The sequence below is a fragment of the Heterodontus francisci genome, chromosome 3 (genome assembly GCF_036365525.1).
Source record: "Heterodontus francisci isolate sHetFra1 chromosome 3, sHetFra1.hap1, whole genome shotgun sequence".
In the NCBI taxonomy this organism is placed as follows: Eukaryota; Metazoa; Chordata; class Chondrichthyes; order Heterodontiformes; family Heterodontidae; genus Heterodontus; species Heterodontus francisci.
In genome coordinates, this window is record NC_090373.1 from 105717733 (window position 1) to 105730994 (window position 13262).

Sequence of the window (13262 nt, forward strand, 5' to 3'; positions counted from 1 at the left end):
TTTGCAAGTTCTCCCTGTGTCTGCGTGGGTTTCCTCCGGGTGCTCTGGTTTCCTCCCACATGCCAAAAGACTTGCAGGTTGATAGGTAAATTGGCCATTATAAATTGCCCCTAGTATAGGTAGGTGGTAGGGAAAATATAGGGACAGGTGGGGATGTGGTAGGAATATGGAATTAGTGTAGGATTAGTATAAATGGGTGGTTGATGGTCAGCACAGACTCGGTGGGCCGAAGGGCCTGTTTCAGTGCTGTATCACTAAACTGAACTAAACCTGTCACTCTCCATCAAAACAGCTAGTTTAAATCAAAGAGAATTTTTTTTTAAAGGGGGTGCAGCGCAGTTAATAGAACAAGTTTTAAAACCACTTTCAAACCACAAATAGAAAAGTCATAATAAGTACAGTGCTGAAGGCACACACAGAGTTGAACAAAGTTAAATATGGAGCAGAAAGCAAAAGAACACAAAAACACAAGAAATAGGAGCAGAAGTAGACCATATGGCCCATCGAGCTGATCTTGGGCTTCAATTCCACTTTCCTGCCTGCTCTCCATATCCCTTGATTCCCTGCAAGACCTAAAATCTATCTATCCCAGCCTTAAATGTATTCAATGATGGCGTATCCACAATCTTCTGGGGTAGAGCATTCCAAAGATTCACACCCCTTTGAGTGAAGTAATTTTTCCTCATCTCAGTCCTGAATGATTGACCCCTTATCCTGAGACTGTGTCCCTGTGTTCTAGATTCCCTGACCAATGGGAACAATCTCTCAACTTCTACCCTATCAAGCCCTTTCAGAATCTTGTTTGTCTTAATTAGATCGCCTCTCATTCTTCTAAACTCCAGAGAATATAGGCCCAATTTACTCAGTCTCTCAACATAGGACAACCCCCTCATCCCATGGACCAATCAAGTTAATCTTTGCTGCACTGCTTCCACTGCAAGTATATCCTTTCTTAAATGTGGAGACCAAAACTGCACACAGTACTCCAGGTGCAGTCTCACCAAAGCCCTGTACAATTTTAGTAAGACTTCTTTATTCCTGTACTTCAATCCCCTTGCAATTAAGGCTAACATGCTATTTGCCTTCCTACTATCCCACTGCACCTGCATGTTAACTTTGAGCGCTTCTTGTATGAGTACCCCCAAGTCTCTCTGAACATCAAAACTTACCAGTTTCACACCTTCCAGTTTGTCGAAGATCTCAAGAAGATATATGAACAACTAAACTAGTATATACAATACAGAGCAGCAAAAGGAAGGATATCAATTCCCCAGCATGAACTGGAAGGCCATCGATATCCTATCCAAGTTCAAACTTTGTAAACAAAGAATGCAGTTTTGCTTCACAGACCAAGCGGTTGTAGAACCAGAGAAGCAGGCTGTGAAAATACTGATAGTAGTTAGAAATGAAAGGTTATACAGAATCAATACCTCTGGTTTATCTGAAGAAGACCAGAAAGATCCTGCAAAGTGGAAAGTGTTAGAAGATCAGCTTCAGGTAAGAGTGAATTTTAGAATTCATCACCTGGAATTGATGTCCTACAGGCAACAGCCACAGGAATCAATAGATCAGTTTGTCAGTAGGTGCCAAAGTAAGGGCAAGAAATGGATTTTTCAGAAACTCAGCTGTTGGAGCGAATAATGGAGCTGGTCATTGTCTCAACACCTATTGAAGGTTTCAAAAAGACCTCTTGGGAAAAAGAAAGGCCACAGCATTGATGTGCCGTTAGAAGATGGCAGGAAATACAAAGCCATTGTAGCTGGACAACAGCATCTGCAAGCATTAGTATGCAGCCAACTGTATCGGCACGATAACCAGGTCGCAAAAAGCAAGCAAGCTGTGTAGTAAGTGTAGTTTGTCCCACTCACCTCAAAGTTATCCTGCACTTCAAGATTTGTGCAAGGTGCACAGTGCAAAAGGACACTGGGTCTGCCTAGGCAAGAAATCTGGCTCCAAAGATGCAGCCAGAAGTCACAATAGAACACAAACAAATAGAAGACAGGTGCAGCAACATGGCAACAGCAGCAAGGCGAGCACCAGAGACCTGCGTAAATGCATGACGATACATGAAGTCTACAGCAAAATAGACCTGAGACAAGATTCAGAGTGGAGCGATTCTCAGCCAGAAGATGATCAGGAATTTCACAATGTGAATCTGACACATTGTGTTGATGAAGTCAAACGACTGGAAACTTTTGCTACGATCAATATCATGTGCCCAAAGAAAGTTGGCAAGCACACACTCAGGACTAAGATTAACATGAGAACTAATGCAAACATCCTACCAATCAGAATCCTGAAGGATATGTACTGGGGTCATTGAAAATTAATGATAAAACTGACAACTGCAAAGTTAACTGCATACAATGGGTCACCCATCCCTTGCAGTGGCTCACTAACAATGCAATGCAGCTATGGCAAGTCAGCATGAAAACCAGAAATATTTTACATGGTATACACGAGCGGACCAGCAGTGGCAGGACTACCAGCGTGTAAGGACCTCAACATTGTGACTATCCACGAGGTCACCAAGGCACCCATTACAGCAGAAGAGATCAAGTGTACCTGTATTGAATCAGTCCAGGACTCTCAACAAATGTACCCAGGCAGGTTCGATGCCACAGGAGATTTCAAAGGCGATGCCGTACTGCACCTCAAGGAAGATACATTTCCTGTGTCCAGCCCCCTGATGTCTGAGATTGAGTCACAGTTCTTCCAGGATCTCAGTGGTTCTGGTTTGGAGAGTAGCAGCCCCTTCTCAGAGAAGCCAAACCAAGAGAATAAAAATCCAAAATACTTGTCAACAGGCAGTGTTTCTTCACTCTCCAGTGGCTCAGAAGAAGAGGTTGACGTTGTAACCAGTGAGAAGCAAAGGCTGGCAGTGGGGAGCATTGCTAAGGGGAAATCTCCAGAGATCGGAACCCGCTCACAGACTCGGGCCAGCATCAAATGGTGCAGTCTGGAAATCCAGCAGCAGCACAACTATGCCGTGCCCTCACCTCTGCTCTCCAGAAAACTGCCAGCACCAAAACGAGCCAGAACAGAAAGGTACCTCCGTGAGACCAAGTACTCCTCCCCGAACAAGTCCTTGACCTTGAGCCCCAGAACTTCAGACGCAGAGGATAAGGAGAGGCAAAGGACACACAATGTCCCGAAGAAGCAGAGGAGGAATGAGTTGAAGCATTGTCGGTTGGCTCTTCGAGATGAGGTGCTCGAACTCTCCAAGAATGACAAGGCCTCAAAAGTGGTCATCCTGAGAAAAACAAGAGAGTATATTAGCAGGCTGAAGGCAGAGCAGAAGAAACTGAAAGCAGAGAGGGAGAAACTTCAGGATAAACAGCAACAGTGAGACGCAAATTCTCCGAGTCAGAGTTGTCAAACTACCAAAATGATATATGGACTGTTAAGCATCTGCACTCGTAAATTTCATAATTCCTATTCTCGTACTTGTAAATTTTATAATCACTATCCCTGCACAACTAATTTTGATGTTATCCAATTTTATGTGTTTTTACTTATAGTGTATGAGACTTATTTATGGAAAGAAAGGGGATGTCGTTTGATTGCTTCAAGAGTGATGTCCCTTTAAGAACTCAGTATGATAATGAGCTAAGCACCAGGACATAGTCAAGTGACTAGAAGCCATAGTCACTCTGCAGCTATAACACCCTAGACAAAGGTTCTGTACATAGTTTGCACTGTATTGTATATACTAGTTTAGCTGTTAATAAACCTTTTAGAGCTCTTCAAAGAAACTGGAATCCACATACTTCATTGTGTTGTGCAAGAGAACACAAAGAACACTTACAATATAAGGATTTTAAAGGGTTAATGTTTGGGACAGTGTGAGTAATACCTCCCACTATGATGACGTAAGAGATCACATGAGAGAGAGACTTGAGGGAGAAGCAGCATGGCATCAGTGGAGTTAGATATACTTATGTATATAGTTCCTTAATATGTAATAAACTAGTTATTGCTAAAACTTAGTGAAGACTCAGTAATCTCTCCTATCTAGACTAACAAAACATACAACAGAGAATTGCTTCCTGAGGACCCTGGGTAGATATGGCCTTCTGCTAACAGCCCTTCTCCCTCTCCTTCACCTCTCTTCCAGCAACTTGTACTCCAGTGTTGCTTTTGCTCATTCTCCCTATTATGCTTCAGGCCAAGAGGGATATGAACTACTGCATCCATGTCTTGGAGTAGATTGCCTGAGCAGAACCCTGAAGTCAGAACCAAAGTCTTCAGTACATACCACCCTACTCCCTGTAGACTTCAACAACATGATAAGCCACTTTTACAGTACAAACCACTAAGCACTTCTATAAACTCAACAGTGGTGATGTGTGGATGATTTTAAGGGAGCCAGAGCCTGATTAACTGCTCACGGACAGCTGGTTTGGTGCGATGTGGTCCCGGATTCCTCCTCTCTTCCCCCTCCTCCCAAGGCCTGGTGGCATGGGCTGCACCCTCATGACAGCCATGTAGAACACAGGAACAGGAGTAGGCCATTTAGCTCCTCAAGCCTTTCCTGCCATTCAGTGAGATCATGGCTGATCTGTGGCTTAACTCCATATCCCCGCCCATGCCCCATATCCTCTAGTAGCTTTGGTTAACAAAAATCTATCAATCTCAGATTTAAAATTAATTGGCCTCTGGGCGGAAAAGCCATCCTCAGCCAATCCCTCCACTGGGAAAATCTCTTGGCGATTGGCCCTCTGCCCTTGCCACCCGTTGTGATTCTATGAGCACCCCTGCCTCCGACCCCACCTTGGGAGGCCCACAAAATACAGCCCTGTGAGTCTGAACCATATGTTTCTTCTGTATTCAGGTCGAGTCTGTACAGTAATTTATAGTCTGTATTTTCAAAACTTACACACAGGATACTGATATGTCCCTGATTTTCCTTACAGGTGCAATTGCAGGGGGGATCGAAATCCCTGAGCATCAGTGGACCTCTATTACTAGCCAGAGGACCAATTCATTGTTTGTTAAGTCCCTGGCTGTTGCCGTGTGGGGTCCACTGTGTTGATCTATCTGTGGGAGAGTGGGCCCACAGTTCATAAATGCCAGTGGTACATATTCCCATGCGAAACCACTGCCCCTCTCGCCGAAGAAACTCAAAGGTCAAAGGTAACAACTTACAAGTACTTTTTAAGTTGTAAATTTCTGCAGTAGATATTCCATGTTTCCAATTGTAGGGTAGACTGGCATATGGGGATCATGGGATACTTGGCGTAACTTAGATCCCTGAAACTTGAGAAAAGCTTGCCCATTAGACATATGAATAACCTAATCAGAAGGTAACAAGATCAGGAGGGAGACACCCAAATCATATGAATAATGTAATCAGGAGGTAACGAGGCCAGGAGGGAGACACCCAAATCATATGAATAACCTAATCAGGAAGTTGACGAGGTGAACAAAATAACAAGGCAGGATGAGATTAGGGAAGACAGTAGATGGGAGATGATGGAATTAAAGACACATCTTGTCAAGTATACCTCCTGTAAACTGTATAAAATGACTGATCAAACATTGTACTAGTAGAATCCCTATGATCATTCATGAGAGTAAGACTTCTCCTTGCATGCTCAAAATAAAGATCGCTCATTTGAACAAGACATCCGACTATTGAGGCGTTTTTGGGTACCAGGGCAAGCCCTCACACTTACATATGGCATAGTCGCAGGATACACATCGAGACCGCGACAGTGATCAAGGGGTGAGTACCTTTTATTTTACCACCCGTAGTTAGGAAAAGTCTACCTCACAGTTGCAGGACTGGTACTTTAAGTGGGTATCAAAGAACCAACAACTGGAGATTCGAGTGCCGAGTGATCAAAGCGTGCGCCAGGGTAGCAGGTCATGAGTTGAGAGCACCGGGCAGAGCTCTGCACTGAGAAAGCCGCAATGCAGAGCCACATAGTAGGTGAAGCTGCACAGGGGATTTAGAGTTATCCCGAAAGCCATTACCGCTCTGGCAGACCACACTTTGAGAGAATGACCAATAGGGCAGAAGGCCTAGATTGGGGACTAGGTGGGGGTCCCTGACCAGGTTTATAGCAGATGAAAAATTTCATCAGTAAAATGAAAAAAGGTGAGTGAAAATCTAATGACCCTCCAGAAGCATAAAGAGCATGGTGGAAGGGCCAAAAGAAAGGTCAGAAGGATAAGGCAATTAGGATCAAAATCAATTCTTATATGGGACTCTGCCGGTGAGTCTACAAACATTCCCAAAAGCAGAAACAAATTAATAGCAAATCCAGAAACAAGTCCAGAGATAGTGACAAGTTTCAGAAAACAATTGGTAGAAATTACATTGGAAGTACCACAATAGTCTTGAAAGCTGTTGAAAGGACAAAAGAAGGAAAACGTGTGTGTGTGTGTGTGTGTGTGTGTGTATGTGTGGTGTATGTGTGTGTAAGTCTATGTTGGTGTTTGGTCTCTCTGTGTGTTCGGATGTTGTTGAATGGTAAATGTGAATGTGTGTGAAGCGTCTCTGAGTGAACTTGTATTAAATTGGTGTAAGTTAAAAGAAGAAGAAGCTAGAAGAAACTATGATACAGATGAGTGTTTAAGTTATTAGAAAGCATTGTTTTCTAACTTGTTTTATTTGGTGGTAGTAAAATTTATAGGGTGGGTCCGGGTTGTACAGATTTCAGACAATCCTGTCAGTGAGGCAGAATGGTAGATGCAGGGATCCACATGTAAAGACAGACAAATGAAAGCAGTCTGGCTGGTGGAGTTTCAGGCTAAGTGTAAGCAGCAAGAGGAAAAGTGTAGACAGTTGGAGTTAGAATTGAATAAATGAAGGAAAGAGAAGGAAGATAGGTGTGCCATAGTTGACAGGGCAAAGAGTCAGTTAAGAGACAGGTCGGAGGGCGGGGAAAGTGGAATTCCTGAAGTCATATTGTGTAGATATATCAAGGGAAATGGAAAAGAGGGAGGCGGACGAGAGACTGTTGAAGAAGAGGTGTAGTGAAGTTGAGCAGGAGCGAGATGATGTTAAGGCTGCCTACCGGGTTTTGCAGTCAGAGTGCGAGACCAGGATAGACCATGCAGTAAGCTCAGGGATTTACTCAGCCCTACCAGAGGAAGGGAGAATGGCTTGAGGCACCTGGCACAAAATGAAGACTTGGATAACCAGGGCTATGGGCCTCGGAAAAGGGGACGCTTTTCAGTTAGTTCAGAATACTCATCAAAGAATGACTGTGAAAGGCTGCTGCATAACCTCTTGGAGTTTGTCTGCTTTGTGAGATTTTATCTTTTTCCTTTAGTTTCTAATTATAGTTGGTGCAAGAGATCTGAAGAAAGGAGAATTGGGATCGTTGACGTAATCGATTTATTTCTGTTGGTCTTCCTTTAAACACACGTGCTATTCTTTTCTGTCTGTGTGTGTGGATTTATTTATTTTATTTGGGCGCATGATATTTGTGTGCTTGAATTTGTGATTTTCAGTGTGATTTTAAAACTAAGACAAACTGGCGCAAACTACTGGCAACTGGGGATGAAGCTCCAGTTTGTTTTCCAAATATAAAGATAAGTTTGGAGCCTTGTAAAAGTCCAGCAGAAATCCAGTTTTAACCTTTCAAACTTTTGCAGCAAGTTAAAGAAGACGCAATTCAAATGTGGTTAAGTAGGGAACATCAGAACTTGGAAGTTATTCTAAAGGACAGGGAAAAGCTGCCAGGAGTAGTGGATCGAGTGATTGTTCAGGTCCTACTTGCAAAACCAAGCTTAGCACCTTGCTGGCAAGGAGCTTATGTGGTCCCGATGACCAGCAGCACTTGTACATGTGGATGTGGAAGGGAAAGGCCGGTGGAAACACTGGAAACAGATCGAGGAGTACGGAAATGCAAAGAATAATAAGGACTAACTGGTGACAACCACTGTCTGCTATATTCTCTCTTTACAGGACCATGAAAATCACAGTACAGCTAGTATGTCTGGTAACCACAATCGCAGAAGGAACCAAGTCGGTTGACTGAGGGACCCAACAAGACCAGTTCTTTAAGAACTCACGCGATACCAATTGCGATCGGGCACGTGGAACGTTAAATGTCATGGTTAACAAACTAGTATGGCTAAGGAGTAGCTCAGGGCAGTTGGAAATGGGGAACAGCAGTACCTGAAGTTGCAAAGCTTGGCAATGAAAATTCCCTTTATACTTAAAGCAGTCACCCACTGTGGTTCGAACTTTATAACCCCTATTCTATCTGAATGCAGTTACTTGTTGGATTAAGTTCTATTCAAGTTATTTATTGTTAAATTGTCTAACCAATGTTAATGTTGACTGCAGGGTCCCATTTTGGATAATCTGTTCACTATTTGTATCCTGAACGAGAGAGGTTGTTAGACTCCATTAAGTGTACATGAACACATTGGCCAGCTTCATGGCTGAACTGCATAGCCAGATTCACTGATTCAATTGTAACTCTTAATTTAAAAAAAAAACTAAATTGCTAGAATAATTGTGTAGAGCCAGTCGATATTTATTAATTGATTATGGCTGTTAGCTATAATAAACTTGCTGACTTCTAAATCATATTGAGCAAAGCAATTTTTAAATGGAATTTTAAGTTAGCTTTGAATTTAACCAACATGCTAGCAAAACACTAAAGAACCAAGGGCATCCAAACCCTACTCCGGGTAGAGAATACAGGGATCGTGGGAGATAGCAATTGGCCAAAGTACTACCTTGCGCTCAAATACATGACCCAGAGAGATTCCCTACTTACGGGATCTTGCTGGCTGGGTGTAGGGAATAATGTTGTCTGTCCACATCCCATAGAGATAGGGACGAGAGCTGCACATGGTTTTAATACCACCCTAAACTGTATCCTTGAAATTTCCACCGCCTGCCATGAACCGACGCTGGTAGCACACCGTGGAGAAGGGCAATACTGCGTGACCACCAGCGAGCCTCAATACCAGTATGGTAACATCCACTGCCCAGTGATCAACTCGAGTTTCTGCTTTCACCCCCCGGCCCCAACGACAATAAGACATACAGTGATAACTCACATCCGGCCTCCCCGTAGGGAGTGGATGAACATAACCGCCGATCTCACAGAGGACTTGACCAGAGACCTGCTTCCCAAAGGGGAGTGAATCCCTAAACTGCTGGAACACTTACTGAAGGTGAGGGAAGTGGCCCAGACAGCATTGAAGCAGTATCACCAAATCCCAACGAGAGGTCAACCAACTGGGAGAGGATGTGATAGCCCAACTGGAGGATGCATCATGGTGGGAGACAGTTTGGGACTGGGGTATTAGGGTGGACGTTCACCCCTGGATTAGAATTGCTTCCCATGCACTGGTGATGGTGCAGTTGCTAATTGCTTTCGGACTTCTGGTTGAATGTTGTACTCTGGCACCTAAATTGAGATGTTAGACATAATTTAGAAAATGTAACCATGCAAATCTAACCTCCTTTCTGGCCAACAGTGATGGAGCAAGGAGCACTTAGAGTTAGTTGGCCATCTTGCTAGTAGCCAAGGGCCAAAAGGGGGGACTGAAATGGTCAACCCCAGGAGCACTGCAAGCTTGACTAAATTGCTGTAATTTATGTAGCACAACACAAAGTATCAATCCAAGACTAAGCCTGGTCATTAGGACACAGGTGAGGTTGTAAAAGGATGCTAGGGAAGGATCCAAAGCTCAGTGAAACCAGTAGGATCCCTGGATTATTCGATGGGCAGAGGATTCTCGGGTAATGACTGATGGCTACCTTGGGCCAGGCGCTGGCAAAGGGCCAAAAGGAGGGGTCTCTAGGGTTGACTGACATATGGGGATCATGGGACACTTGGCATAACTTAGGTCCCTGAAAATTGAGAAAAGCTTGCCCATTAAACACTTGAATAACCGAATCAGAAGTCCCCAGCATTATAGATGCCAGACTTCAGCCAATTCGATTCACTCCACGTGATATCAAGAAACGACTGAAGGCACTGGATACTGCAAAGACTATGGGTCCTGACAATATTCCAACAATAGTACTGAAGACCTGTGCTACAGAACTTACCGCGCCCCTAGCCAAGCTGTTCCAGTATAGCTACAACACTGGCATCTAACTGGCAATGTGGAAAATTGCCCAGGTATGTCCTGTACACAAAAAGCAGGAGAAGTCCAACCCGGCCAATTACCGCCCCATTAGTCTACTCTCAATCATCAGTAAAGTGATGGAAGGTGTCATCAACAGTGCCATCAAGCAGCATTTGCTTAGCAATAACCTGCTCAGTGATGCTCAGTTTGGGTTCAGCTCTTGACCTCATTACAGCCTTGGTTCAAACATGGACAAAAGATCTGAACTCAAGAGGTGAGGTGAGAGTGACTGCCCTCGACATCAAGGCAGCATTTGACCGAGTATGGCATCAAGGAGCCCTAGCAAAACTGGAGTCAATGGGAATCAGGGGGAAAAATCTCTGCTGGTTGGAGTCATACCTAGCGCAAAGGAAGATGGTTGTGGTTGTTGGAGGTCAATCATCTGAGCTCCAGGACATCACTGCAGGAGTTCCTCAGAGTAATGTCCTAGGCCCAGGCATCTTCAGCTGCTTCATCAATGACCTTCCTTCAATCATAAGGTCAGAAGTGGGGATGTTCGCTGATGATTGCACAATATTCAGCACCATTCGCAACACCTCAAATACTGAAGCAGTCTGTGGAGAAATGCAGCAAGACCTGGACAATATCCAGGCTTGGGCTGATTAGTGGCAAGTAACATTTGCGCCACACAAGTGCCAGGCAATGACCATCTCCAACAAGAGAGAATCTAACCATCTCCCCTTGACATTCAATGGCAATTTACCATCGCTGAATCCCCCACTATCAACATCCTAGGGGCTACCATTGACCGGAAACTGAACTGGAGTAGTCATATAAATACCGTGGCTACAAGAGCAGGTCAGAGGCTAGGAATCCTGCGGCAAGTAACTCACCTCCTGACTCCCGAAATCCTGTCCACCAACTACAAGGCACAAGTCAGGAGTCTGATGGAATACTCTCCACTTGCCTAGATGGGTGTAGCTCCAACAACACTCAAGACGCTCGACACCATCCAGGACAAAGCATCCCGCATGATTGGCACCCCATCTACAAACAATCACTCCCTCCACCACTGACGCAAAGTGGCAGCAGTGTGTACCATCTACAAGATGCACTGCAGCAATGCACCAAGGCTCCTTAGACAGCACCTTCCAAACCCACGACCTCTACCACCTCGAAGGGCAAGAGCAGCAGATGCATGGAAACATCACCACCTGCAAGTTCCTGTCCAAGTCACACAACATCCTGATTTGGAACTATATCGCTGTTCATTCACTGTCACTGGGTCAAAATCCAGGAACTCCCTTTCTAACAGCACTGTGTGCGTACCTACCTCACATGGACTGCAGCGGTTCAAGAAAGCAGTTCACCACCACCTTCTCAAGGGCAATTAGGGATGGGCAATAAATGCTGGCCTAGCCAGTGACGCCCATGTCCCATGAATGAAAAGATCCAGGAAGGAGACACCCGAATCATATGAATAACCTAATCAGGAGGCTGACGAGGTGAATAATATAATCAAGGCAGAATGAGATTAGGGAAGACAGTAGATGGGAGATGATGTAATTAAAGAAACAGCTTGTCAAGTAAACCTCCTGTCAACTGTATGAAATGACTGCTCAAACATTCTACTGGTAGAATCCCTACATTCATGAGAGTAGGACTTCTCCTTGCATGCTCATTATAGATAGCTCGTTTGAACAAGACATCCAACTCTCGAGGCGTTTTTGGGTCCCTGGGCAAGCCCTCACCCTGACACCAATCTATTTTTAAAAAAAATGTCATGGATGTACCTTTTCTACGATATTTTGTGAAGGTCTCAATGAGTCATTGCTTAACTTTTTCTCTTTCATCTTTTCAAAATGTTTCCACCAATACCTACAAACAAAGGGGCTGAGTGAGGAGGCTGCCTCAAAAGAGCTTGTGAGATTCAACGGCTATATAACTGAGAAGATGCAGGATCTCAATCAGAAATCAAAAGTGCAATGAGTTTGAATTTTGGAGACATGTATTTCAGCTGTCACAATAAAATTTGTTCAGCTTATTTATTCAAACTTTTATTCTCAGTATTTTTTCTGGACAAATGGAGAATTCAAATTCTGCTAGATTTGATATATCATGCCCACACTACACCAAATGATGCAGTACACTGCTGTACACTGAATGTACATAATGGCTAATAGTATCAACATGATAAAGTTATATCACCAGTTCAAATGGTTCCAATTGCGATATTCAATTGGCCTAGTTACTTGGACCAGTATAACTGGTAAATACCACCTGAATTGGTAAAAATCCCCATCTCAACAGGTACATGCCAGCAGCTGAACTGGTAAAAATCACACGCACAACTGGTATAACCAGCAGACATTCCAACTGGTGAAGTGGATTTCATTTCCCAGTTGACAATGGATGCGAACTGGTACCAGTACAACTGGAAACAAGTGGAAACACTGGGACGAATTTTACAGACCCCATCCCCCCCGATGTTGGGGGTCTTGGCGGGGGGGGTTTTGGGGGGGTTGCGGAAAATGTCTCAGGCAGAGGCCCGCCATGGGCACGATGCCAGGAAGGCCTGGCCCAATATTGCCAATGGCAGCGAGGACTCATAGCGGCCCCCCCACCACTCGGTGATGGGAGCTACATTAGCATAGGGAAATCTATTCAAATCAATGAATTAAGTACTAATCTACTCCCGCTGTCCGTTCCGGTGCCATATTGGTGCCGGTGGCTGGCATTCCAGTGCCTTCGGATACCCGTCCGGGGATCCGATGTGGGACACTGATGGGCAGGGGTGAGGAGGTAGGTATCTCAATGCGGGAGGTAGGGAGTGGGGTTAACCTCCTCCGATTGGTGTAGGGGATGGTGGGAAGGGGTAAAAATTAAAGTTTGTGAACTGTGGTGGGGGGAAAGTCAGGTGCACAAGGTAAGTATTTTGTGGGGGAGAGAAGGCAAGGGATGAATTTTTTTTTGTTATTTGTTCCTGGGATGTGGGTGTCGCTGGCTAGGCCAGCATTTATTGCCTCTCCCTAATTGACCTTGAGAAGGTGGTGCTGAATGGCCTTCTTGAACTGCTGCAGGCTATGTTGGGTAGCTACACCCACAGTGCTGTTAGGAAAGGAGTTCCAGGATTTTGACCCAGCGACAGCGAAGGAACGGCAATATAGTCAGGATGGTGTGTGGCTTGGAGGGGAACTTGCAGGTGATGGTAT

At 44.5% G+C, this 13262-nt stretch overlaps 2 protein-coding genes across 2 annotated transcripts in view; one reads left to right on the top strand and one right to left on the bottom strand.

Annotated features, from left to right (window-relative positions):
* Positions 1 to 13262, bottom strand: part of nkain2 (sodium/potassium transporting ATPase interacting 2) — an 804285-nt gene that overhangs the window by 545345 nt on the left and 245678 nt on the right. The window lies entirely within an intron of this gene.
* LOC137353509 (N-myc proto-oncogene protein-like) lies at positions 2450 to 3349 on the top strand. The gene has a single exon (XM_068019897.1). It carries the CDS (start codon positions 2450 to 2452, stop codon positions 3347 to 3349), a length of 900 nt encoding a protein of 299 aa, XP_067875998.1.

What these genes read in the sequence shown, in the direction of transcription:
- LOC137353509 (XM_068019897.1), top strand. Translation starts at nt 2,450, where the DNA reads ATGGTATACACGAGCGGACCAGCAGTGGCAGGACTACCAGCGTGTAAG.